Here is a 26,051-nt window from a genome sequence, read left to right as displayed (position 1 = left end):
CTCGGCGAAATCTGGGCGATACTCGACGCGCTCTGTGGGACTTTGTGAGACGCCGGGCGGAGGACGCGAGTCTTCATTCTCGCTTTTCGGCGCACACGCATCGCACACAGAGGCGATTGCGAGTCGCATTTTTGTTGTGTGTACACACATCCATATGTGTGGAAAGCGCGACGCGATATCGTCGTCGAGAGACACGCCTCGTCTGGCTTAATCCGGGAGAACGCAAGTCAGTAAGAAATAATGCCGGAGCCAGGATTCGTCGCGACCGACGCGATCGACGGCGTCTGGCCCTTCCTGCAAAGCGTAAGTTTCGAGGCTAATTCCCTTCGACGTTGCTACTCGTTTATAACTTGCTAATATTGCTGGTGAGGTTAGGAAAGCGGTGGCGAGGCGAAGCGGAGAATCCACGGATTTATCGGCGATTGTCACCGGCCGGTTCCAAGATCATTAGGAAATTCACGGAAAAGAGACGCTACTTTCCTGACGGCCGCTGCATTTGCACCGGTTTCACAATGTGGTTAAACGGTGGCATGATAGAGCGCAGGGCTAAATTATGCAATGTATTAACGATGTTACTGGTATGTGTTCAATTCAGAGCGTGTACCACCACGCTCCGTAATCATCTTCCTACGAGAGTACCACCGATTCATCACGTATGCAAATGTAGTGGTGACGTCAATTTCGCTCAAGGTAACGTTTCGGAACGGCAGTGGTTGAAGAAACAATGCAAGAAAGTAAAGTTTGCGATGAAATTAATGCACCACCACTTGCAACTGGGAAAGAAATTACTTGAACCGCTTCGTTGTTTCGGTCGTTGGAAGCAGTGATGATTACTGCCAACTCTTCTCATGGTCAAGGATAGTTATTATTAACACTTTATTGATGGAGTGTGTAGAAATGTACCGTAGATGTACATTGTGTTACCAGTGAGCATAGCTTTTGAGTTATTTTGAAAAGGAAAGGAATCTAATAGTTTGTTCTTATATGTCTCATTTGTGCTCGGGACATTATTTGGAAATAACAAACGGCTTGAGAAAGTTAAGTTGCTGATTCTTGCCTTGTTTCAGATCGAGTGGAGAGACCCATGGCTTGCGATTCTGTTAACGTTTCACATTGCCGTCACCATGACAGCCGTTATGACGAGGAATCATGCAAATTTTCAAATCATTCTTTTCCTTGCTCTCTGTATGGATTACTTCATTATTTTAAATTATGGAATCGCTGTGTTCAATTAACGATTATAATTAAATGTTTCATTATTCTAGTACTCTTGGTCTACTTCTCGGAGACGATCAATGAAGTTGCAGCCACAAATTGGATGTAAGATCCTGGTCCTTATATTTCATGTAACAAAGCATTCCTATAATATTTTATTATCTTTGCATTTTATTTTTAGGGTCTTCTCGAGGCAGCAGTATTTCGATTCAAAGGGGCTATTCATATCGGTCGTCTTTTCGGTGCCAATTTTAATCAACTGCATGATTATGGTGGTAAGTGTTTTCCTCGACTCGTCCCCTTTCATTATTGTTCCATATGGTTATAAAGATTATTACAAATATACATTTCTTATCTCAGGCAAGTTGGCTATATCAGTCGAGCCAGTTAATGACCAGCTTGAAGAAAGCCCAGCTCCGAGAGCAGGCAAAGAACAGAAAACTGGAAGGAGAAGCGAACAGTGCCAACGGCAAGTCTAACAGGCAAAAGCAGGAATAATGGATGAATTTCATGGAATCTAGTCACTGCGAATTTGATATACGTTTCATAAACGCATAATCGTCATTTGCTGATCTTGAGGCGACCAGCTGCGATTGTCCTTCGTAGCCGAAAAGGAGACTCCGGCGACTCGTCGGAATACAAAGTCTAGCTTCCGGGAGCGGCCTATTTATGGATGAACCTTGTATATTCAGCCTGTACATTCAATCTGCGGCGACAATTAACACGGAGAGACCGACGGGGCTTTGGATCGCAGTTGCAGATCCCGTAGCACTAAGCATTGTATATTTTTTTTACCGGATGCGCAGCTTTGCGGTACGGAAGCTAAAGGGGTTTACAATGAAAGAAAGGCGCGGAAAAATGATCTGATTAGGCATTACGACAATACGGCCCGTTTACCACTCTGGCTCTTGTAACGTTTAATTCCCTGAGTGACCTCGCACTCGGAAGAACTCGGTCTTGCCTTTATTTAGAGTCTGACGACACGGATTGCCTTCCCCGAAAAGAATTTTGATTCGTCAGCAACTCCAAGATTGTCATTTGTTAAACATTCCTGCGGCTTTCTTTCTCGCTCTCGTTTAAAGCCTCGTCCTTGACTTAACGAGAGCGGGCGACCGTAACGATTAAGTACTTATGCGACCATGTTCCTTCGTATGTATTGCGAACCTGTAATTTGAAGGGCTTCGAGATCCGACCTAGTCTGATTGCGACATCGGATCAAAGAAGTCTTACGACCGACCGGTTCGCCTGGCGTCGCAATATCGCTTACACCTCATTCAAATATTTACATTATTGCGTTAAATCTAGGCGCGTCGTCTTGCCGGCTTTTAACACTAACCGCGCGATAAAAGTATACACGTGTCTAATGCGTTTGACCCGTACTCTTTATTTTTTTTTCTTTTCATGCGGAGTGGTCCGAAGCAGCCGATTCTTTTTGTGTCGGTGCATTCCTAAACCTCTCCTCGAACGATTGAAAAATATTGAGAAGGAAATCCTGCCTCGATTAAACTCTTTACTCGGAAGTAAGTGCACCATCGAGTGCCAAGAGATGTGCGTTTAGGAATGTACTGGTTAATCCGAAAACGCGGCTCCGAATTACCTCTGTACGTTGTAGCGATAAAGTATTCCCGTACGAAATCAAAAGGTAACTCGTGTCCCGACTTTGCATGCAGAACGTATTTTAGGTCCTCGTTTATGTAAAGAGTGACTGTTCTTACGTTCCTCAATTTGGCGGGGTCAGGTAAACATCTCGACTCGGCTCAACATTTGCAACTAAATGGCCGATTCTCGTGAAATCTCTGAGAGGTATATACGCTGGCTAGGCCGATTTAAATTGTAGATTTTACTTGACATTTCATCACGACGTCGTCTCGGCTCGATTTCATGGAGATCGGACATTTCATAACGAGGGTCTACTCGCCTCGATGCAGAATTATTTCTAACTAATGCTTCTAAGTATCTTACATATATCTTACTCATCTCGAGGGGCGAACTTGTAATTCGACATGTTAACTATGGGATTTAATATCGAAGATAGTCGCCCAAAGGACATGTTAACGTTGCCTAGTTAATGTCGGAGCCGTTTCCAATTGAGCGTATCAATTACATCACCGCGAGCTGCATTTCTTCCTCCGATGCGCGACATCTTAGGTAGTTATCGGAAAAGAGGGTGCAGGATAGATATTTATTTCGTCCCGTTATTTCCCGGCCCTGGAACGTTGTGTTTCTAATTTTAAGCACGCGTTTGTGTACAGTTAAATAAATGACGGATTTGAACGTGATCTTCGTACGTCGATGTCTATCCGAAGGATCATTAATCCGCGCAAACGCTATGTTTCTTATCGTAATTGTAATATTTATTATCAACATAATTTACAGGCGCCCGAGGTGCCCTAATGGCTGTCTTGCAAATTGACACGCGAAGTCGTAGGTGAAGAAGATTCCAATGCAAACTGTGCCCGACCTGGGCCAGGATCTCGGCAACGTTGAAGAGACGGGCCGAGAAGTAATCTCATTACGAAGGGGATACATGGTTACATGCCACACGTATGTATGTATACATATGTATGTTATGGTATATCTATATATATATATATATCTCTTTCTCTCGATATAGCATCGTCGATCGAAGCTCGGTGCGTATTTACAAAGTCCCCAAAGCAGGGGGAGGAGTATCGGTACCTTAAACTTAGATGAAGTTTACACCGGAAGATCCAGATTACCCAACTGTACTCGGCAGAAGATGCTGCATGGCGATGCAACCTCCGTCCTGCGTCGAACATCCTAAGAAAAATGAGCCCTGCTCGAGAAAAGATATACGAGGACACTCGAGAGCTGGGGGAATCCCTTAAACATTCGCGAAGGGAGATCCCATAGAGGAAAAAGCGACACTTAGGGTTTTCTAGGGATTAGTGACGAGCAAGTGCAAGACCGTAGTCTTGGTCTTTGTCTTGCAATTATGGTGAGGTTTTGGTCCTGGTCTCGCACTTTCTGCTCGTCACTTCGTGGAATTTTATAGAACCTCGTGTTCCCAACATGGCGAGTGTCGCTACCCAGTCTGGATGTTCGACAAATGTTTGACAATGTCGCTGGGAATTCCCACCGAGGTGGAACCTGAAGGACCCAACAATGGGAATCCCAAAGCGATCGCTGCTCTGCCGCCATTCGAATGTACCGTGGCGGGCGTGAAGAATGCCTTTCCATCGTACACAACGACACCATTGTCGCGGTGAACGGTCTTTACCTGGAGAGGTACGATGGGTCGGAAGTACCAAGATCAATATCCGGTGTAGTCATGCCAGGGACCGCGTTGTTGTCGGTACTGGGATCCCCCTATGTGGATGGTCTCCGGGGTCCTGAAGTAGACCGTCCTGGAGCGATCACCGCCGACGCCTGAGGGCACGAACTGCGGACTGGGGACGAACGGCTTGTCCTGTTGGTGCTGCTGTTGTTGTTGCTGACCCAGGGGTTGGGAGACTTGATAGTTGTTTTCAGATGACTGCAACACCGGATCCCTGCCCAGCTGCCGATGCAGCGGTAGAACGAACCCACTGGGAAGACTGGTCTCCTGGTTCAGGGTAGGCGTGAGAGCGTCGTTTAGAGTTACGTCGTACTCGCTTTCGGGGATGTCCTGAAGAGGATGCGTGACCTCGTTGATTCTCTGCTTGACTTTAAGACTGCCTGGCCCGCTGGGCTGCTCAGGGCCCTCTTCGGTCTTGAACGTAGCACTGTAGAGGCTGGGCTCCGTGGCCTGGGGCCTTGAGTTTCGAGGACCCTGACTCCTCTGCACATCCTCCTCGGACTGCCTCTCTTCCACCATGTAGCTCGGCCATTTTGCAGCGGGCTTCTCTTCTTCGGGTCTGCGCTGACCAGGGGCTCCTCGTCCGGATCCTGGAGTCTCTGATTGCTGCACTTCCTCCTCTTCTTGGGCTCTTTCCGACTGCAGGTCTAGGGGCCTTCTAGCTGCAGGTCTGTTTCCACTCTGTTCCGCATCCTCCCCTCGGTGCTTCTGCTGCATGTCAGTCTGGATCACCTTGTATGCGTCGTAGAGCTGCTTTCCGTCCAGTGGCCTGTTCTTCGAGTCCCGAGGGGGATCCACCTCTTCTTCAGGGTCCTCTTCGAGGTAGTCGGACTTGGCAGGCTCGCGAGCCGGGACTCTGCCTAGGGATTTCTCTTCTTCGGACTTGTATGTGGCAGTTCCTCGACCTGGGGCCTTCGTACCTACTGGGGACAGACCTCTAGGGTGAGGATTTCCTCCTCGGGAAGGAAGGAAGGGTCTCTTCACCACTCTGACCGCAGTCCTTGGAGGCGGCGCTGGTGGATCCTCCTCGGCCAGGTCGTCGTAATATTCCGAAGAGTACTCGTCTCCTGATGGGGTCTGCCGATGCGCGTATTCCTCTTCTCTGTTACCCACCTGGGATTCTGGGTGTTGAGTCGGTCTAGGGATTTTCTCTTCCTGGTGGTCCCTCGCGGGATGAGGAAGCTCCTCTTCCTCTTCTCTTTCCTCTGTATGGCGATTTGGGTAATGAGACTCTGGTCGTTGAGCTGGTCGACCTGGTCGATCGGAATGAAGTGGTCTTTCGGGTCGATCTACAGGGCGTTCCTGGGGTCTTTCTATCGGCTTCTCTGGCCTTTCTACAGGGCGGTCTACTACTCTCTCTACAGGTCTTTCAGCGACCCTTTCGACGGTCCTTTCAGTATCCGCTCCATGATGCTCGACAGGAACTGGTTGAGTTTCGCTTGTACTCTCGAGAGCCCTTTCAGTGGTTCTGTCATAAATGCTCGGTCTCTTAGGGTGTTCGGCTGCGTCGGTCGGTTCCTTGGACCTTGAAGAAGACCTTAGACGATCAGGTTCTCTCTCCCTGTCTTGGATCCTGGGGGATTTTTCCGGTTTTTCGGTGCTTTGAGCTCTGCCCAGGGTATGGTCTCTCTCGCGATCTAGGCTCCTCTCTGGAGATCTGTCCTTTCCACGATCTAGGGATCGATCCCTTCCTCTGTCCCTATCGTGGTACCGGTCCCTTGGACGTTCAGGGTACTTCCTGGGCCTAGCTTCCTCGTCCTCTTCTCTATACCTAGGTCTGAAATCAAATAGTTGCAAAATTTCCTCCCCCTAATTTTATGCGCATATGTAATGAGAACAAATTGAACTTCGAGACTCATTACCGAAACGGCCGATCCCGGTCCCGATCTCGCTCGTAAAAATCCCTCTCCCTGTAGGAAGGTCTTCTTCTCATGGGTCTTCTGGGCCTCACCTCGTCGACCTCGTCCTCGTAGTAGTCGTCCTCCGGAACCTCGGCGGGTCTTCTTCGAGGTTCGTCTGGAAAATGTTTGTAGTCCCTCATTGGTCGAGTCTTTAACAAAACCCCTGCCTGAGGTCCATTACCGACATTACCAAGTACTGGCTGAGCGGAAGTTGCTTTATAGGCGAATCTGTCCTGCTCCGAGAGAGGTACAGGTCTGCGAATCTTCGGTGGAGCTCGAGGCCTGGAGTAAACCGAGGAACTGGGTGCAGCAGGTTTAACTAGACCTTCAACCCCTGCAGATGCAATCGGTGGCTCCTTGTCTTCATACTCCTCCCTGTACCTGCAAAAGAGGTCTCCATATATTTTTTTTTTCTGGAAGCGTTCGTCACCGATCCGAGACATTAGATTAACTTTTTATCTGTTATCCTTGAGTAGTTGAAGAGACCAACCTCTTATCCGAATTTCTAGGTCTGGTTTCCGAGTGCCAGCGGTCGTCGAGGTCCTCTTCGGGGTCTCTGAACTTAGGATCCTGATCTCTACCTCTGGACCTGGGTTCGTCCTCGGGAGGATCTCTCCGAAGGGGATCCCTTCTGTTGGCCCTCGAAGAGAATCTCTCCCTGTCCCTGTCCTCTCTCTCCCTAAGAGGCCTAGGTGGTTCCCGCTCCCGGAAATCCCTATCTCTGTCTCTATCTCGGTCCCTCCTGTATTTCCTGTCCTCGTATTCGTAATCTTCTCTTCTGTCGTAACCCCTTGGACGGTCTCTATCGTACTCCTCGTCGTAATAGTCTTCCTCGTAGTAATCGTACGCTGGCCGCCTTCTGAAGGGCCTGCGTCTTCTTGAGGAATCTCTGTCTCTATCTCTAGGCGGAGACCGCGTCGGTGGCGCCACACTTGGAGCTATCGTGGTACTCGTAGAGGACGTCGTGGTACTCGTTGTGGTTGTAGTCGCCGCCTTGTAGAGAGCATCATTCCGGTGCCAGTACTTCTTCGAGTTGATGCAGTCGACCTCAGAGACGAAGTGGCAGATGAACGTCTTCTGGTCGAACGCCGTGAAGTTGGCGCAGAGGAAGTCGTACCGGGTCCCGTAGAGGCAGTGGTGGTACACCTGTGGAAGAGTGAACATCGAGTCTCGTGACTACTGACAGAATCAACCAGGGATATAATTTATAATAAGGTTAATAGGCGTAGAAAAACGTTCTCTTCCAAGTAGTTCTCGGAGAAGATGGACGATAATGGTCCGTCTTGTCCTGAGGACACGGAAGGCGGATGAGCTCCTTTAGAAATCGAGCAATAATTCTCAGCGATCTAGTGACTGGCCCTCGGGGAGCAAAATCGGAGGCGACGGATCTCCGGCGATGTTCGCCAGCCCGGAAGAAGTCCGATCGAGTTTCCGCCCGGCGAAACGAGCAGGGTTACCAACACTCTTTTCACCGAGCATGCCTCGTCGGCTTTCACGCCGTCGCAGTGCACAAGCCGGGAATAATTGCTTCGGGCTGCACGAGCTAGTACTTCAACTGCGCCGACTATTCGCCGGCCTCGGAATTATCTCGAGGAATCATCTGGAGATATTCAGAGCACGTCCTCGCGGTCCTTTCGCGCCGCGAGCGGCGCCATTTCCACGCCAGGAAAAAATCGACCGTCCAAATTGTCAGACAGGATTCCCCGGCTTTCACTGCGATCGCAAACAAATTCTTCCCTGGGCTATAGAGGCGCGGTCGACATTTTCGAGATGCGTGATATCTACGGTAGCCGATGCATTGGCTGCAATCGCCATTTTGCTCGACTGGAATTACCCGAATTACGACAACGGCCCGTTCGCCATGAAGAAAAAAGAAATAGCCAAAGGGCGATTTCGTTTGGTGGCGTTGCGCCAGATAATTATCCCCGTGGAAACAGTAGCTGGTACTACCAAGCACTGGATTCGCTCGTTATTTGAGCATTGTTAGAGGAAATCTAGCAACAGACGAAAGCACTATCCCCGGGATTTCCGGTTTCGGAATCGTCCCGGACGCAGCCGGAAGTGATCGCCACCGAGGCCTCGGATTTGCATGACAATGGACCGTCAAGTTCCGATGCTCCTCCTAGGCCGCGATACCAATAATACCGCGGGAACGATTTATCGCAATCGTGCTGAAGATCTTGCAATTTCTCATTTAGCCCACGAAACGGTCAGGGCCGTTCCGTGGCGCAATTTCTCCCAAGAAATCCTAATTCCGAGAGCCGACCGCTCTTCCACTGAAAGTCTCCCAGTCTTGGCTATTAATTGTCCACGTCGTTAATAGTTTTGCCGAATTATTTCCATTGATGAACAGAAGAAGATATTTTATGAGTGTATTTATGAGTAAATATTTTCAGTGCTCACTGTATCGTGGTTTCGCACGATTGAGTGCCCTCGATTCCTGTAAACGTTAGAAACCCGGTGAGCACCAAAATGGCCGCCCGCTTCACCGAACGTTTCTTCACCTCGCGATTCTTCGAGAAGCTGGGCCGTTTTTGCGCCAACTCTTTCGCATAATTATGCACCCGCGAGATCCGTGAGAACGGCACGATCGCTTTCGGCCCGGCTACGACAAGAATCGAGCGATTTGCATCGGTTTCTTTGTCACCACGAAAGGGAATCCTATTCCAGCGTTCCGCATCGCGGATTAGACCCGGAACGCTGGAACGGAACACCCGGCGAGTGTCTTCGCTCGAAAACCGACCTTGCGCAACTCTCCGTAACTTTTCCCTCCGTTTACACATTCCAGTGGAACCAAATTCGATTTACTGAGCGAATCCGCGACAGAGAGGAGGAAACAAATGTGGAAACTCGGGATTTCAAGTCGATGGACATCGTCCGACAAAATTTCGCAAGAGGGGTTCCATTTCATAACCCGTCGAGCCGTCATCGTTTAATCCTGGTTTCGGAAGAATCCCTCGGGAGATCATTCGTTAACACCTGTCGTGTCAATTGACCAGGCGTCTCTAAGTCAATTTTCGCAAAGACTTTCACTTCTCGCCTGATTTATGATTCGATTCTGGAAGTTAACTTCGCGGTGGAATCGCTTTGAGCTTAAACCACGCGATGGCGCCATCTGCGGACACGTAGAGGAACTAACCTGACACTTGTGAGGCACGCTGGCATAGAAACCATCGTGAAGGCCGTCGCATTTGAAGTCTATGTCTTCGGGTATGCTGTTATAGAAGGGATAGTCGCTCAAATTATACCCGTTGAGTTCACGGGGTAAATTCGGGTCCCAAATGTAGTCTATCTGGGGAATCCCTGTTAAGGTGTGCCCGGTGGTGGCGTTCGTCTCGCTGGAAACCGTCGTCACCTGGAAAGAGGGATGCTTTTCATTAAACCGTAAAACTAATTGCATTGGAAATGTGGTCTACCGTAGAAAGTTTACGCATGCAACGGTAGCACCTTCGGTGACGGGTTAGCGCGCAGAACAGAAGTTTAGAAACTACAGAATGGCGCAACGAGCATCATCTGTGCATTAAGGCGAACCTCCATTACACGAAGAGTGACTGACAGTACCCCCGAGGACCTGTTCTTTAGATAAAGATGCACCGGTAGATATTACTGTTACGTTAACGTGCGAACCTCCCACACAACGAAATCGCCTTGAACGTTGTGCAGTCATTTCATCAGCGTCCATTTACTCGCCAGCCATTTCAAGAAATGCACATTCAATGAGGATCCGTTTAGGTTTTTCCCCCCCACCAGATTGCCCTCTAACGACCGGTATATCCACGTGCAATTCTTCTCGCCATTTATCGCCGTTAATTATCAATAACATCCTTCTCCACTAGCCTTTGACAGCCCTTCACTTTTCTCTGTTGTTAATTAAAGACACATAACCATTCGATTTCCTCACCGATCATCAATTTAATTTTTCCTATAAAATTACCAGGATTGCACTTCATCTCTAGATTTACCGATCGGTACGATCTCTGGTTTACATTTCCATACATTAAAACGCATCCACTAGGGAAGGACGCACAATTTATTCTGGGTATTTATTTATAGACTGAAAAATCAGAGGCTTTCTTCAAGGATCCTTGTACAAGTGACACGGGAATGTCAAGGATCAAGGAGATCGGTAAAGACGATCATTATTTACTCTGGTACGTGTCTCCAGGATCTCCTCACTTGGTCCCTAGCGATCGTCTCGAGAGAGCTTCCGTTAATTCGGGTCAAGTGCGACATGTCCTACTTATTTTTATCGCGTGATAAATCACGCCTCCATGTTCGCGCTACTCATTATCAATTTTATCCCTCTCTCTTTCATTCTTTTCTCAAACGATCTATATTAACGTCGAAAGGATCCTGGGACTACAGAACGAATTACCAACCGCCGCATCTCCCTCGTCGTGTCCTTCGGCGTCAGAGCTTCCCGAAGCCGCCGTCGACGGCGCTGGAGTCGTCGTCGTCGACGTAGTCGCGATTTTGAATTTTGGCCGGGTGTTCTTTAACGCCGCCGACACTGCCGTGGCCAGAAGAATTCCTAAAAAATAAAGAACAGACACTAAATACTAATTTGTTACGCCCGAAAACGTCATTTTATTCCTTCGCCGTTAAGCCTGGTTCATGCTTCCTACCCTAATTTAGCCCTACCTTAATTGTGCAAGAAATTCATGGGAAGCGTTTATACTGTAAGAGTTAAGAGAAGCATAAACGCTCTCTATAAATTTCTTACAGTAAAGAATTAAGTTTGGGTTAGGACGAAACCATAAACCAGGTTTCAGACGTTTCGAAGCGACCCACCTAGGCGAGGTGTCATGTCCGCCATTTTCGCGGTTTTCATAAGTGTTTCAGTCGTAACGCTTAAACGATCGTAAGTACGGACTTGCGGTTTGCGGCATTCTCGTTCACTCGACGAGGGGAATCTTACGAAATTCGCGTGTATGCCCGTTAAAGAACTGACGATCGCCCACGCCATTTTCTCAAAGGCGCGCGCGAACACCGCGGCCTACGCCATCTTGACGAACGCCCCTTCGAAGACCTTAAGATCGCGAAGGAACGCCCGGAATAAAAGGAATCTCGGTCAAACGATTTTAAATGTCAGGGCGTGATCGAATCTTGTAAACCACGAGCATAGAAAGAACACATTGTTCGATTGTTCTGTTTCCTAAGGGGTGGGGAAACCTTCACGTACCCTTTTACCGACAAGTACGTAAAGAAAAATGAATTAGTAAAAGTGTGTCGTAAAAATGTCAAGATAGAAATGATAGAAATACTTTCAGTCCTAAAAGTCGCCGATATAAAGCTGGACAAAAGAAATTTAACTGGCTGAAGAAGTCAGCCAATCTCTGAGATCGCCATTTACCAACCACTTCCTTCGTTTCTTCAGCCAACGACCGGCCGTTAACAAAGGAAGAAGCTTCTTATTATTCCCGACCTAACTGTCGGCACAATGCGCCGATATACATTTATAAGCCATGAATCGACACACGGCTGGAATGCCGATTACTAGAATCCAGGAATCGAAGGGCCGGTGCAATGGACTTAAATTTAATTTAAATGGCGTTCTTATATTACGCTTTAATTTGATCACTCACCATAGAGCGCGAGAAGATGCCATCTCGTCTCTCTCATGATGAAGCCTCTGGAACAAAAGAAGTAAGAAAAGCGTAAATCGTCGAGCCAGAGGTGAACGATCGGGATCCGATCTATCGCGATTGCGCCTAATTATCGGAGCCCGATCGCAATTGTCGATTTCTCCGAGAGAAAAAGACACTCGGAGCTGCCACGCCGACGCACCGGCAAAAAAATCGACGTAAGAGAAAAGCCCCCGATTTCACCTCAAAACGATTCGCGCGCGCTTTGCATAACGCGACGACACCAGTGGCGCCCCGTAGTGGTCGACCGACGAAGCGCCGCGAGCGGTAATTCGGGAAACATAACCTATTAGTACAAACTCATGCATGATCGTTGCTACGTCAGGTAATTCGGTAGAGTTTCGCGCCAAATACACACACTTGCATACGTGGTTGTCTAGGAGTTTTCCCTGAGTATTCACACCACCACAGTGCTAACCGCACCCAACGTTGCTTAACTTTGGTGATCCGACGAGAACTTACTTTCGACGGCCAAACGACGCTATAAACATTTATAACTAATTAAACCGGCGTCGGCGTCCCGTTCAAAGTGACGCCGCCTCTAGGGCAGTCTTAAAGGTGGCAATAGAGTTATCTATCCTGCTTTACTTCCATCCGCACGTTATCCACAGGGTGTCCCGATAATTTTCCTCGGAGCACGTTTTGCGCATATTATCGCGAATCGGCATAACTCCTGGCAAATGGTAGACGGCAAAAAATCGGCAGAGTAAACGCGCACCTAAACCGAGTCGCGTGGGGGAGCCTGTAATTAATTTTAGAGTGGATAACGTCCGATGGGGAAAAATTCGAGCCGGTTAGGGAAAGGTCGGAAGAAAAATCGAAAGTAACGGCTGCCATATTGTGCCGACCGCGCCCACCGTTGCTTAACTCCTGTAACAGGACGACCGAGAACCGGTGCACTCGTTGTTGTATGGGCGTAATAAAATCGTGTAACGACGAGCTCGTCACTTTTTTGGCGCGTCTCGATATTACGCAGGATATGCAGGGAAAACTGGCCTCGGGGAGGTTAGGAAACGGTTGGACTTCGGGGGGGGATTTACAAACCCGCGACAGCGTGCAGTCACGATTTCCCTGTAATGCCGGAAAATTAATCGTCGAACCAGCTCGAATCTATTTCTGCGACGAATTATTTGAATTAAAGGAGGTAGGAGGAGATTGGCACATTCTCTATCTTTAAATCCGACCGGTGAAAAGAGCTGATAATTAGAGCGTGCGCAGCCAGAGGACGCCACGCGTCGCCATGGAAACGTTAATACGACTCGAAGCTCGGAAAAAGAATTCCAACGAGCAGGTTTCGCAACAGGAAGACCGGGAAAATCCTCTATTCCCTTCTCGATTGCCGTTATTAACTATAGTTATTGGCACAGACCATTGCAGTCAGCATTAAATACCGCGGATGGCATTTATTTCTGAATTACCGATCGCCCATCTCGTCGATACGTATGGGTCGAGGGTGACTCGAAGGAGATAACCAGTTACGGACGAGCCGTGATTCAATTCCCCTGTCTCAGAACTACGACCGGTTACCAAATATGAAGGAGCGATCTTTGCGATTACCGAGCTCCATCCGACCAGTAATTCGCGGACTAATCGGGAAGTGATCCGCGCGATTCTCGATTCCATTGTGAGGAGGGATAAGTGCTCGAGATAATAGCCCAATGTCCAATTATTATCCTTTCACGGAGGTATTTACCTCCCCATCCTCGATGAAACCCTATCTAGCCTGTTCCTCTCCTCTTTCCCCTTAGAAGATATTTTTCAAAATCATTTTATACCTCCGAGCTAGAAATTTCGATACCACGGATTTCTCAGAAATGCACTTGGCTCGAGACTCCATGCAGCTTTTTACCCCCCCTCTCTGCCTTTCTCGACGGAGCAGAAAATCGGCGCCATCTGTAAAATCCCGTTGGTAGAACTCATAGGAATTTTTTTTCGATCTTATCAATTTCATGTGAATCTCCCCACCCAGGGCGACATTGACGGTCACTATTTGATCTTCGGATTTTCGCAAGTTGGGCTAGCACAATGTTACACGGTGGCTGAGCATATGGGAACGGTTGGGAACTTTCTCCGTGCTGTCACCATTGCCGGCCATAATGCAAGGATAACGTGGGTGTTATATAAATGTAAGATCACGTAACAGTCGGTGCGCCCCGCGATCAGCGCCACCCGCCGGGGACCGGGCTAATTCATTTCCCCTGGACCGCCGGCGCGGATTGGCGCAGAAGTGGAACCTCACGAGCAACCAGTACAGTGCGTCGGTCCAGGAGAAAGGGTCCTTCCGCCCAACGAGCAAGAAGTCCACGCGTGACGATAATCGGACGGTTAATCCTGCTGCCGACACCTCTCGGGAACGAGTATCGGCCTTGAATCTTTTCCCCGGTCACGTGACGGATGGCTGCAAGCGTTTCGCACAAATGTCACCCCATACGTTCTCTACATTTGCATTACTCCCCGAATAAATCGCGGAAGTGTTTCTTGGTTATGTACTTACTACTTCTGTATTACTCTCCGAATAAATCGCAGAAATGTTTGGAGGTTATGTATTTATCCCGTCCCGAGTGTAGTGTCACGTGAAAACGGGAAGATAAGAAGATGCATATAAAAAATGTCCAACAGGAAGAGCCAAACATCGTGTCGTATAGAAAGTACCGTTAAAAAGGAACGGTCAATGCGAAAAGCGCCTTGGGCTTTCCTTTTTAAGGTACCCCAGCCGAGATTCTTAAGTTTTAATACCACCGGGAACCGTAACTGTTAGTTACGTCACGTTACACCGAGTTACGACACAACTAACGGTCACCTGTGACCGCTAAAGTTCACCGGAAGTCACGGCTACATTGGCCAACAGGGCGCCCGGTGGAGGCGGCGCACTTTCTTTGGAAAGTAGTTGCAACCAATTGCAGCATCCGGCTCGCCGAGCATTTTAATAACCGAAGGAACATATCGGAACCACGGCGAACCTTCGTCAACTTCTGATTTAATTCCGTTTCCCATCATGCGCCGCCCCACATTTGCAATGGCGACGTTCGGAGAGATCTAATAACGAGCGCGCTCCTTAAATGTGTGACGCCGGCTTCTCTAGGGACTTCTCACGTGATATTTCACATGGCGTCGTACTCGAGATGCTGCAACACCGTTGCAACATTCCACCCTCCATAAGTCGTAACTCGATGCAAGGTCGTTAAGCCGTCGATAAACCTGCATTTATACGAGCGTAAACCCTCGCATTTCGCTCTTTCGCTTTGAAATCGCAGAAGTTAATAGAATCGAATCAAACGTTTATGACAACGTCGCAAAAAAACACCAGATCCTAGTCCCCAGACGTTCCACGTCTCCATACTGTGCGCCAAGGCTAAAAACGTCGCTATTCCTGAAACCTCGTCCCGTTCCATACTATTAAAAATATTATTATAAATATTTCGAACACACGAATCGAAGTTCTAGATACTAAAATCATAAACCGGGCAAACGTTCGCCACACTTGTATGTATATGATGCGAGGCTCTACCGAGTTTCCTGATCCCTTAACACGGTTGTACCCATCTCTAAGTATTGTTTCCTGAAAAATTCCACGTGTGTACTATTAGGTTGAGGAATAAGTCCCCGCGGTTTTAATTACGTTACTTTGCGTTAAAAATGGCGGAAGCTTATTCCTCAAGCTATATCTCGAGCAGATATTTCCATGTGTGAGGCGGAGTCGACCGAGTCGAAATTTTCTTCCCGGAAAGGAAAGGAACCCGTGCTCCCGTGGCAAGCGGGCAAACGTAAATTCTCGAAGCGGTTTCACTCTTTCACGGAGCAAAAGTAAGTCCTGCCGATCACGTGGCCCGCTGGCGCAAGTGAGGACTTTCCGACGCCTCCGGTTTGCAACTCACGCCTCTTGACACTGGTCGAAATAATAGCAGTAATCACCGAAATTCATTACGGAATCCCTAGATAGGCCATTTAAGTTGCTCTCTCTCCGAGCGCGCCGGTTTTTCGAAATCGCCCCAAAGAAACCAGCCCACTAACGAACCTATTACACATTAGTTGGGATCATACCCGAGCGGTAGAGAATTCTGTCCCGCCTAAGAATTTCTCTTTGCACGCGTCGTTTGGTATCAGCGGCTCCGCGCATTCTTTCCTTCCCCCACGAATATCTTATAAACCCATAGCGAGTCCACTCGCGATACGATCCATGCTTTTTAGTCCTCGAGACTAATAACAGGCCATATAACTCGTTGCAACACCATTTCGACTACCGCGAGGCTCTCCACATAGCCGCCATCTTGCTTTCCACTCGAAACCAAAGAAAAAGTCATTTCTAATTACCAACGTACAAAGAATACATCTAAATCTCTCCCTAAGGAATACATGCCATGTGCGCATGGGATATAAACGGGTATTTCAGCGGTTTTTCCTCGTGGAAATACAATTTCTCGAAATTCCACTCCCCGAAGGAATCCCCGGGGTCCGCCGCCATCTTGCCGCAGGGTCCCAAACCAAATTACCATCCCTCCACCCTCTTCTTAACCAGGTCCCATGATCGATGCTCGATAAATTGAAGGAAACATACCTTTCCCAAGGCTGCGCCTATTCCTTCTTGGTCCTCCCGAAAGCCTTCGTCCTCATGAAAGCCCTTTTTCGACGAGAATCTCGCGACTCGAGGCCGACGCGGGGGTTCCACTTTGCGCCACGTGCAGCACCACCCTCTGGCACTGGGGAGCACTCGGCACCGATAGCCACGGCCAAAATGTACGGTATGGTATTATATATACTATATATACTATATATACTATATATACTATTTATATATATATATATTTATATATCTATATATAATCCGCGAGGTCGGTCGAAGGTGAGGAAAAGTCGCGACGATGAGACGATAGCCGGAGGTACCGCACGCACGATATCGGCCGTTCGGCCCAGACTGAGAGACCGTGAGGTGGAAGTGGAAGACACCGGGAGTAGTAACAGACGTCGCCGTCTGGTGAGCTTTCTACACCGCGGCGCATGGTGGGGACGCATTGGCGCCGCCTGGACAACTGGAGAACTTGAGGGCGTTATTTACCTCGAGGGAATTCGCTCCAAATGAAGCCGCGACATGGGATCGGTTGTCTCCTATTAGGTTATCCCACAAGGTACGTGCCCCATTATCAGGAAACTCGCATTAAATATACACCTGCATACATTGTATATCGGTAAAAAAGATTCACTTCAAGAAGCAAAAAGTAACACTAACGATTAATAATGTGGTTCCTTCGTTATTCGCAACCTGGGACAGTTTTTCAATCGCTCTCTTAATAAAATACAATAATAATTGTGTAATATTCGTGCGGTCCAAACTAACGGGCTAACTCGATACTTCGGATTTTACTAGATCAAGGGTTTATTCTGGTACATAAATTTAAATTGATAAACTGTTAAGATGTAAAGATGCAAGATGTAAGTAAATTGATAAACTGTATTAACAATTTCGATACGTTAAAACAATAAAGCGTCAGCACCCTTCCTCCCCTCTGCCTTATCGTTGTTTATTCACATTCTGGCTTGATTGTTCGTTAGATAGTTCCCTCGGATGCTGCGAAAGCTCGTTTGATTCGTCTTCGCCATTGGCGTGGGGAATCGCTCGCGAAATCCGAGAGGAATCCCTCTCGAGGAATGAAAAACGCGTCCGAGGCGGGAAACAATGCGAACAGGTGCGAGCTCTCATTGCCGGTGTGTCTTGCGTTTTGCCATCGATCCGAAGTGAACGGCGGTATCCCGCTCGATCTTTAAGGTCCGCCGGTCTTTGTGTGGGCGCGGAATACGACTGGAAGTTAGGTTAGGTTAGGCCGCGAGCCTGGACTCGCCACAGCAACGCGCCTCGATTGTCCGCGACCGAATGAACCGCGACACCCCCAGGGTGTTCCTTAGAATGCGAAACGCATTAAACCCGACGCCTACTGCGTGGAAATGTCATCTGAAGAGAGAGGCGTCGCGTCAGTTGCATCTAGAGTTTTTCCATGATTTTCTACGATTTTCTACAATTTTCTAGGATTTTCTTCGCAACTGTGAGAAACAATATGGCGGCCGCAGGGGGGCCTGGGAAATCGTTTGGGAAAACAAGATGGCGGCGCCGGTAGCCCTGATCGAATCACGCGACGACTCGCCTGATGAGAATCTAACCTAAACGAGAACCCTATCGAAGACCGAAGTGAAAGTAGAACGTGGAGCCTCTCGACAAAGGACGCACGCGCCAACCGGTGACAAGAAAAAAAGCGAAGACACCGACTATCACCGACCTCGGAGAATCCGGCCCCAGGAGGCTCCCAGAAAAACACCGGACAACGCTGGCCCTAACAACGCGGACAATGGCCATGGCGGCGCCGAAGACGAGCTTGTTTGCACCCGTGCGTGTATTTATAGCACCGCTGCTCCATAGTCTTCCAGACAGCCACACGGAGGCCCGTGCGCCGTGAAAGTGAATACGTGCAAGACACGGTCACGTATGCGATCGTGTTTACCGGGGCTTGAGAATCGTAGAAAGGAACGCGAAAAGGGGATGAAAGAAAAATGAGAAAAAGGAGAGCCGATCGACGTGGCCGCCTTTATCGGTTAATATCGAGAGGTCCATCGGCGAGGAGGATGCAGAGATTTTTCTGCATAAATCCGAGACAGGAGCATCGTCCTTCGCTAAGGACGCCTGGTCCTTTTCCTTTTTCCTCTCCCGCGTGGCCAAGGCCTCGAGATTTTTCTGCGCATCCTGCTCCCCTGTCTTCCCTTCTACCTCGAATTAAAGCCCATCCTGAAACCTTGGGGGCCGTAGACTCTTTGTGGAGGGACCTTCCTTTTTCCACGGGTTTCGCCACGACCAAGGCCTACGAAATGATCGCACGCTATTTTTCACATTTTGATAGTATCCGACTCGAAACTTTCCCAGGACGCGTCCCTCGATGCTTCGTACGCGTATTGTTAGGTTAAGGCATACATTTATTCTACACTTTCAATGTTGATAAACATTATTATGTCCGCAACATCCTCAAAAACGTGACACCATGATCTGTCTTCTCGGCGAGTCGAGTGACTTCAATGCGTGGTTAGTCAGATTTCAGTCTAAAGTTTGAGTTCCCTTCGAAGATCATAACTGTTTTCGACAATTTATCCTCATAACCGTAATTATTAAGTCAAGGCACACATTTATTCCACTCTTTCAATTATGATAAACGTTATTATGTCCGCAACATCCTCAAAAACACCACATCATGATCTGTCTTCTAGGTGAGTCGAGTGATTTCAACGCGTGGTAAGCGAGATTTCAGAATAAAGTTGAAGTTTCTTTTGTAGGTGGAAACTGTTTTCGATTATTTAACATCGTATAACCGTATAATTGAAACGCCTCGCGGAAATTGCCAACTGTATCGCCGGGGGAACGTCGAGGGACGCCACCGGAAGATCCAAGATGGCGCCGAGCGGAAACGAGATCCTCGGTGCGTTACTTTGATTCCGGGTCCCAGGTTTACGCCGGGTTGACGTAACGGATCACCGGGTAAAATCGAGGGGACGGAAATCGAGCAGAAAACTTTCTAGGGATATTAGAGCGACGGACGGCACGCTTTTAACGTCCTTATTTTCCCGGAAGGCAACGTAACGACGGGCCCGGACAGTTCGGGAAACGATTCCGCCTCGTCCGGGATTATTGTTGCCCCGGTAGCGGCAATTTCGAGCGACCTAACGCTACGTTACGCCGTAAACGCCACTCCCGGTTATTCCTCGACGTCGTTCTCGTATGTTACCTAAATCGAGCCATTATTTTAACTCGAAGGGTAAAGCCTGACTTTGTCTAACATTAGAAATTCCCCTGTATAGAACATGAGTTTCCAGACAGGTGCATTAAAAATACGATTCCTAACGGAGCGAATTTTAAATAAACGCGTTTCTATATTGCAATGTTACTGGAAAAAAAGGGCGAGATTGTGCACCGTTAAAAGTATTCATAAAATTCATGCACTTTCAGTACCTAAGGTTGTAGTAGAATCATACATTTAATGTCCTAAAAGTGAATTAGCATACATTTATACTTAATATACCATGTATGAATGAAACTTCCAACAAATGTATTAAAAAATTATAATATCTTTTTTAACAGGGTGAATTGTGAACTCTGGGAAAGGGTTTTCCGAGGTAATCGCATCGGAGAAGGGTCGAGAATGAGGACGGAAGAAAGGAACTAGGCCGTCCTAGGGAATGTTCAGCCACTTCTTGGGGATGTATGGACGGTTCTGGCATAACGCAAGGTCTACGTGGAAAAGTTCACCGTGGAACGTTCACGCGGCGAGCGCTCTCGGTGGACGGCCGATCGGCGAGCCGGCCACTCACTTTCTATTGCCCAATCGTGCCAAGAAATTGCCAGCCTTCGATTCCACCTATCCGGACCCAATGAAATTTCGTCCCACAGCCCGTCCGAATTTACTCGGCAACGATTTCCTCACCCTTTCCCAATGTGATACATAAAGCCAACGGTTTTTCGTATCGTTCTTCTAAACCCTTACGACAACGTGTATCTCTACATATAAATACCTGCTATCTTATTCTCCGCTTAGTTCGGCTTAACGAAACTCATGATAGAAGCTAAGAGAGTGGTCATGAATTACAATTAAATCGTACGGACAATGATTAAAGCCGAGCGTGACGCCATCTGAGAGCATACTTGTAAAACTCTTAGCGAAAAGTCTGAGAGGTTCGCTCAAAGATGGCGCACATGTCAGATCTCTTGTTGATGCTGTTTACAATTTCCCTAAACTAACCTCAATCAGTGTTTTCGTTAAGAATTTATAGTTAACTTTTAATATGAAAAGAGATTCTGTTAACGTGATTAGTATATATTCTATATTTTTTAGAATAGTCTAGTTAATTGCAATTAATAAATTATGTATTTCCCGCGTAAGCAATGTCGGACATAACCGAACATAAATTGTATTAGCAAAGGGATAAAGCATTTTTGCGCATATTGTTTTAATTAAATTAAGGTGAGTAGATGTTTAATATATTGTTAGTGGTGTGAAAAGGAATATTCGTTGAAAAAATTGTTTAACTTCATAGGGGAAGTTAACTCGACGTTTTATAAATAAAGTGATTTAATTTGTCGTAGGACAAGATGATGGAAGCAGAAGAAGTTAGTGTAAATCATACTTCGGAGACCCTCCGATCACCACAGATGCGAAAGGAAGTCCTGAGAAATGCACTGTCTTGGGCACAGGGTCTCCGTAAGTTCATACTTTGGAACGACCTGTATTTGTTTTTAAATACTTTAAACTTTTCAATAATCCTTCCTTCGATAGCTGAAAGACATGCTTGTTCTACTTTACAGAGGACAATGTGTCAAATAATACCATCGACAATCTGGAGAATATAATGTCCGAAGCTGACACCATTAATCATGAAGTCACAATCAATGAAAAGGGTATGTTGTACACTGTAAAATTAACGTAAGAAAAAGTTGACGACTCATTTCTTTTACAGCTACCTCACAAGGGGAAGTACTTTTAGATTCTGAAATGATGTCTCTATCATCGGTCGTAATAAATCGTTGCTCCACTACGCTAACTACAAATATAGGGATGTACGATCTCATAGAATTTGGACAGAAACTGGTAAAAACAAGAATGGAGTCGTGTGCTTGAACCAACTAAAAGGAATGACTTATAACAAGTTTTTTGCAGTTACACCATGTAAAGGTATTGCCTGACACTATAAATGACGAACCCAACTGGACAGCCATAGAACATGAAATTACCAAATATTTTGCGCGAACACCGTACTTCACTGGTCTTGCAGGTTTGTCTTTTGTTAAATCCTTTGCTATCAATTTATTTAAGCACAATTTACGTTCAAAGTATTCCTTAATGCAGACGTACCGGTACCAGAAGAGGAGAAAGAAATAGTTCGACGAAGAATTACACACCGGGATGCCTTGGCTGCCACGAAAAGACCTGAAATCGTGGCAGTGGTTGAAAAGGAAGAAGAAAGCATCGAGCACACTGTTGAGAAGATCAGGAAACTCATCGTTATTTACCACAAGCAGCATAAAAAACCACTGGATCTTTATCGACTGATCTTAAATCCTGATGACTTTGGAAAGACTATAGAGAACTTGCTGCATGTATCATTTTTAGTACGAGATGGACTCCTGAAGATATCCTTTGGTAATATTGCCTGCAACAAATTACATCTCATCGAGGCTGAGGAATTCACATGGTAACTGAATTGACATTACAGACAGTGCTGGTTTACCAACGATAGAGCCATGTAGTAAAGAGATGGTGGCACAGGTCAAACAATCTGGGAACCAGGCCAATTTTCAAAACATAATTTCCATGAATATGAGCCAATGGAAGGTAAATTCTCAAAGTAGAAATTCATCGATAGTGTAATTTTCCGAAGTTGAATATGTACCGTTAAACCTGACATCTACATTTCAGACTATAAAGAATGCATACAGATTAAAAGAGCCAATGATAGCCTTCAACCACAACACATGAAACCTTGTATACATTTAGTGTTACTATCTGAAGCAGTATTTTCGAACAGATTGTTAAGAAATACATTTCCACCGTTTTTCTAACCTTAATGTTCACCTTATTTCATGCACCAATCTCATTTTTTTACGCTTTTATTCGATTTTTTTGTACTAACATACAATAAGGGCTGCGCCGTGCATATTTTGTCGTGGCAGCATTAGCCATCGCGACCTTGTCAATGAAGAATGATTTCAAAGACCCATTCGAGACATCGGATTTCTATGGTGGATTAAATGTGTATCAGTTTGCTAATGCGTATGATACATACATGCGAGTGATCCTTGCTTTGGCAAGGTAACAACGATGCCTTTGCTTTTTCTTTTAACAAAAAGAGACAAGAGGACCCTTTCGACACTCCGAGGGAAGACGTTTGGCATTGTATAATAATCATCCTCGACCGGAGATCGAACTGATCGCATTGTGAGAACACAGTGCTCCGGTGGGCCCATCTTGGATGTGAATTAATCTTCGTTATCGATGACTGTGACACTTTGGACTTATTGCTTCGCTAGCGTCTCGGCCTTCGCCACAACCTCTTCGATGGGTCCAACCATGTAGAACGCCACCTCGGGCAAATGGTCGTACTCTCCTGCAAGGATTTTCTGGAATCCCTTGATGGTCTCCGCCAGTGGTACGAGTTTGCCTGCATGACCGGTGAAGACCTCAGCGACCTGTAACAAGGACGATATGGAATCATTAGTTCTTTCTAACGAACTAAGGAAGTAGGATGAACACTTCAGATTCTCTGAAACTTTAGACCCACCTGGAATGGCTGAGACAAGAACCTCTGGATTTTACGTGCTCGTGCTACAGTGAGCTTGTCCTCCTCGGACAACTCGTCCATACCCAGGATGGCAATAATATCCTGGAGCGATTTGTAGTCCTGCAGGATTTTCTGTACACCTCGAGCAATGTTGTAATGCTCTGTCCCGATGATGTTAGGGTCCATAATACGCGACGTCGAGTCGAGAGGATCGACAGCTGGGTAAATACCTGCCATCAAACCGAAAAATATGTGTCAGTTGAATTTCATGACGATAATGAGCTTAGGAAGGTGCAGAATAAGAATAAAAATTACCCAGCTCAGCAATCGCTCTCGACAACACAGTGGTGGCATCCAAGTGAGCGAAAGTGGTAGCAGGAGCAGGATCTGTCAAGTCATCGGCAGGCACGTAGATGGCCTGTACCGAAGTGATGGAACCCTTCTTGGTGGTTGTAATTCTTTCCTGCATGGTACCCATGTCAGTGGCCAAAGTCGGTTGGTAACCGACAGCAGATGGAATACGACCCAGCAGAGCCGATACCTAAATAAATTCCAATGTCGTTTGAAACTTGAAGCTTAATGCCAATAATTAATCACATCATTTCATCTCAAAGACGCACCTCAGAACCAGCCTGAGTGAACCTGAAAATGTTGTCGATGAAAAGCAACACATCCTGTCCTTCCTGGTCACGGAAGTACTCAGCGACGGTGAGACCGGTCAAAGCGACTCGGGCACGGGCACCAGGAGGCTCGTTCATTTGTCCATATACCAACGCTACCTTGGAAGTCTTGTCTTTCAAGGAGATGACTCCGGACTCGATCATCTCATGGTAAAGATCGTTACCCTCTCGAGTTCTCTCTCCAACACCGGCAAACACGGAGTAACCACCATGAGCTTTGGCTACGTTGTTGATCAGCTCCATAATCAGTACAGTTTTGCCGACACCAGCACCACCAAACAGACCTAACGTAACAATATAAATTAATTTCTCCATGATATAAACATTGAATCTTCTCAAAGGTCAATGTCGATATCGAAAATCAATCAAGTCTTACCAATTTTTCCACCCTTGGCATAAGGAGCCAGAAGATCGACGACCTTAATGCCAGTCACCAGAATCTCCTGCTCGACAGACATTTCAACGAACTCAGGAGCATCTGCGTGGATAGGAGCCAACTTGTCGGTAGGGATGGGACCACGTTCGTCAATGGGTTCACCGATGACATTGATGATTCTTCCCAAAGTCTCAGCTCCGACTGGAATACGGATCGGGTAGCCAGAGTCGAGGACGGACTGCCCTCTCACTAGACCCTCGGTACCTGTAATAATTATTTTTGATAATAAAAATGATTAGCGAACGTCAAAAGGATGAAAATGTTAAATCGATGCCTATTCGTACCATCCATGGCAATGGTGCGCACGGTATTCTCTCCAAGATGCTGTGCAACCTCCAGAACTAATCTGGGGCTTCTGTTCTGGACCTCCAAGGCATTAAGGATGGGTGGCAATTCATTGTCGAATTGTACGTCGACGACGGCACCAATGACAGCCACGACTTTTCCCTGAGCCGTGCCAGCCTTCGGAGCAGCTGCTGCCTTAGCATATTCACGATCTATGAACACATAAGATCATCAATGAATAAACCATAAAAGAGTTTCAGAAATGAAAGAGGACTATATTTCAAAAACATTGACAGCACCTTCTCATATTTTCTGCTTTTTGTCCTGTTAGATAATAATGCGGTTGGCAGATTACATAAGAACTGCAGGAATGGTGTCGCCCAATAAAATGCAATTTATGAATAAAAACTGCAATAGTAGGATACCAGAAACTAACTTCGACCTCCCAAACCTTTTAAATTACTAATAAAGTCATTTTCTCAATGAAGGAAACCCTCGACCGGGGTCCACGATCGATTTTTCTGCCGACAGCCGACATGCTTAGAAGTGCGCAAAAAGAGACAACTAAATACCAGGGAGATTCACAGTTTCCAAATTAAACGAAACAACAGTCGGGTAATGGATCTAGAGTCCCGATTAAACTGTCAGTTTGTGTGGAACTGCCAAAATTCGGGGTTTTATCTCGAAGTGACCTCAATGGCTGCCATGAGCCGCCATCTTGGTTCGATAGACCCACCACTGACCGGGTCGAATATTACGGATTATATAATCACCAAAACGGTGATTTTCTTGACAAAAAAGCCTGATGTATGACAAATAGGCTGTCAATCGACCAATTCCGCGAATATTGTCAGATCTTGTCGAGATCGGTCGACAATGAATGTACCGGAATTTCGATATGGGACGGTGAAGTCGCGCACAGTAGGTGGGCTCGCGGTCGGCTTCAAGTTGGATTTCGCGAGAAATCTTTCTTACTTACGGTTAATTGAGGCGAGGCTCGCGATTTTCGGGAGTTCGTTTTGCAGGAGACCGGGTTTGGCGACCCGCAGGGCCCCAGCGGCTGCCTTCGACACGGCACTCAACATCATGGGCGGACAAGTGAGAAGAGACGACCGTGGACGAGTCGCCGGAACCTGCTCGTTCTTCTGTGGCCGAGGTTCGACCAGTGCACATGCGCGGACTTCTGACCCTGTTCTCCCATTGGTTGAGCATAGAAATGACCATCGCCATTAATCATATACATATATAGTTCCAACTACCAACTTCACAGCTCTGTTCGCATCTCAG

General features: G+C 47.0%; 4 protein-coding genes across 5 annotated transcripts; 2 read left to right on the top strand and 2 right to left on the bottom strand.

The window, feature by feature from the left end:
• Positions 1–240: 240 nt before the first annotated feature.
• Positions 241–3,494, top strand: LOC105694241 (transmembrane protein 18). Of its 2 annotated transcripts, none has more exons than XM_012414716.2 (5): positions 241–303; positions 1,068–1,185; positions 1,266–1,320; positions 1,397–1,490; positions 1,576–3,494. In XM_012414716.2, exons 1-5 carry the CDS (start codon positions 241–243, stop codon positions 1,711–1,713), a joined length of 468 nt encoding a protein of 155 aa, XP_012270139.1. In that variant the 3' UTR covers positions 1,714–3,494. The 2 variants fall into 2 exon arrangements, with proteins under 2 accessions (XP_012270139.1, XP_012270140.1); XM_012414717.2 differs by lacking the exon at positions 241–303 and adding an exon at positions 698–926.
• Positions 3,384–16,944, bottom strand: LOC105694240 (zinc finger CCCH domain-containing protein 13). The gene is made up of 8 exons (XM_012414715.1): positions 16,615–16,944; positions 12,000–12,046; positions 10,794–10,945; positions 9,554–9,769; positions 6,905–7,560; positions 6,605–6,795; positions 6,376–6,529; positions 3,384–6,290 (listed from the first exon to the last, which is right to left on the bottom strand). The coding sequence occupies exons 2-8, from the start codon at positions 12,034–12,036 to the stop codon at positions 4,490–4,492; spliced, it is 3,207 nt and encodes a 1,068-aa protein (XP_012270138.1). The 5' UTR covers positions 12,037–12,046; positions 16,615–16,944; the 3' UTR covers positions 3,384–4,489.
• Positions 16,945–20,097: 3,153 nt separating this feature from the next.
• LOC105694262 (non-structural maintenance of chromosomes element 4 homolog A) lies at positions 20,098–22,633 on the top strand. Its single transcript, XM_023434236.1, is given in 8 exon segments — positions 20,098–21,049; positions 21,172–21,286; positions 21,391–21,483; positions 21,543–21,673; positions 21,743–21,893; positions 21,896–22,225; positions 22,299–22,417; positions 22,502–22,633. Coding segments are annotated over 7 exon segments (993 nt in total). The 5' UTR covers positions 20,098–21,049; positions 21,172–21,177; the 3' UTR covers positions 22,562–22,633.
• A 43-nt stretch (positions 22,634–22,676) lies between these two features.
• LOC105694261 (ATP synthase subunit beta, mitochondrial) lies at positions 22,677–25,933 on the bottom strand. Its single transcript, XM_012414753.2, has 7 exons — positions 25,744–25,933; positions 24,764–24,976; positions 24,420–24,683; positions 23,984–24,327; positions 23,679–23,904; positions 23,364–23,593; positions 22,677–23,271 (listed from the first exon to the last, which is right to left on the bottom strand). The coding sequence occupies exons 1-7, from the start codon at positions 25,850–25,852 to the stop codon at positions 23,098–23,100; spliced, it is 1,560 nt and encodes a 519-aa protein (XP_012270176.1). The 5' UTR covers positions 25,853–25,933; the 3' UTR covers positions 22,677–23,097.
• Positions 25,934–26,051: the final 118 nt, after the last annotated feature.

Source organism: Orussus abietinus, unplaced genomic scaffold (assembly GCF_000612105.2).
Source record: "Orussus abietinus isolate OABI.00-Male unplaced genomic scaffold, Oabi_2.0 scaffold6, whole genome shotgun sequence".
NCBI lineage: Eukaryota > Metazoa > Arthropoda > Insecta > Hymenoptera > Orussidae > Orussus > Orussus abietinus.
Note: the sequence above shows the minus strand (reverse complement) of the source record. Positions and strands in the feature narration are given on the sequence as shown.

What these genes read in the sequence shown, in the direction of transcription:
- LOC105694241 (XM_012414716.2), top strand. Translation starts at nt 241, where the DNA reads ATGCCGGAGCCAGGATTCGTCGCGACCGACGCGATCGACGGCGTCTGG. An exon ending in TCTGGCCCTTCCTGCAAAGC is followed by an intron (nt 304 to 1,067) that starts GTAAGTTTCGAG and finishes GCCTTGTTTCAG; the next exon opens with ATCGAGTGGAGAGACCCATG. An exon ending in CATTCTTTTCCTTGCTCTCT is followed by an intron (nt 1,186 to 1,265) that starts GTATGGATTACT and finishes TCATTATTCTAG; the next exon opens with TACTCTTGGTCTACTTCTCG.
- LOC105694240 (XM_012414715.1), bottom strand. Translation starts at nt 12,036, where the DNA reads ATGAGAGAGACGAGATGGCATCTTCTCGCGCTCTATG. An exon ending in ACGACGAGGGAGATGCGGCG is followed by an intron (nt 9,770 to 10,793) that starts GTTGGTAATTCG and finishes CCCTCTTTCCAG; the next exon opens with GTGACGACGGTTTCCAGCGA. An exon ending in TTCCGCTCAGCCAGTACTTG is followed by an intron (nt 6,530 to 6,604) that starts GTAATGTCGGTA and finishes AACATTTTCCAG; the next exon opens with ACGAACCTCGAAGAAGACCC.
- LOC105694261 (XM_012414753.2), bottom strand. Translation starts at nt 25,852, where the DNA reads ATGATGTTGAGTGCCGTGTCGAAGGCAGCCGCTGGGGCCCTGCGGGTC. An exon ending in TGCCAAGGGTGGAAAAATTG is followed by an intron (nt 24,328 to 24,419) that starts GTAAGACTTGAT and finishes TTGTTACGTTAG; the next exon opens with GTCTGTTTGGTGGTGCTGGT. An exon ending in TCACTCAGGCTGGTTCTGAG is followed by an intron (nt 23,905 to 23,983) that starts GTGCGTCTTTGA and finishes GAATTTATTTAG; the next exon opens with GTATCGGCTCTGCTGGGTCG.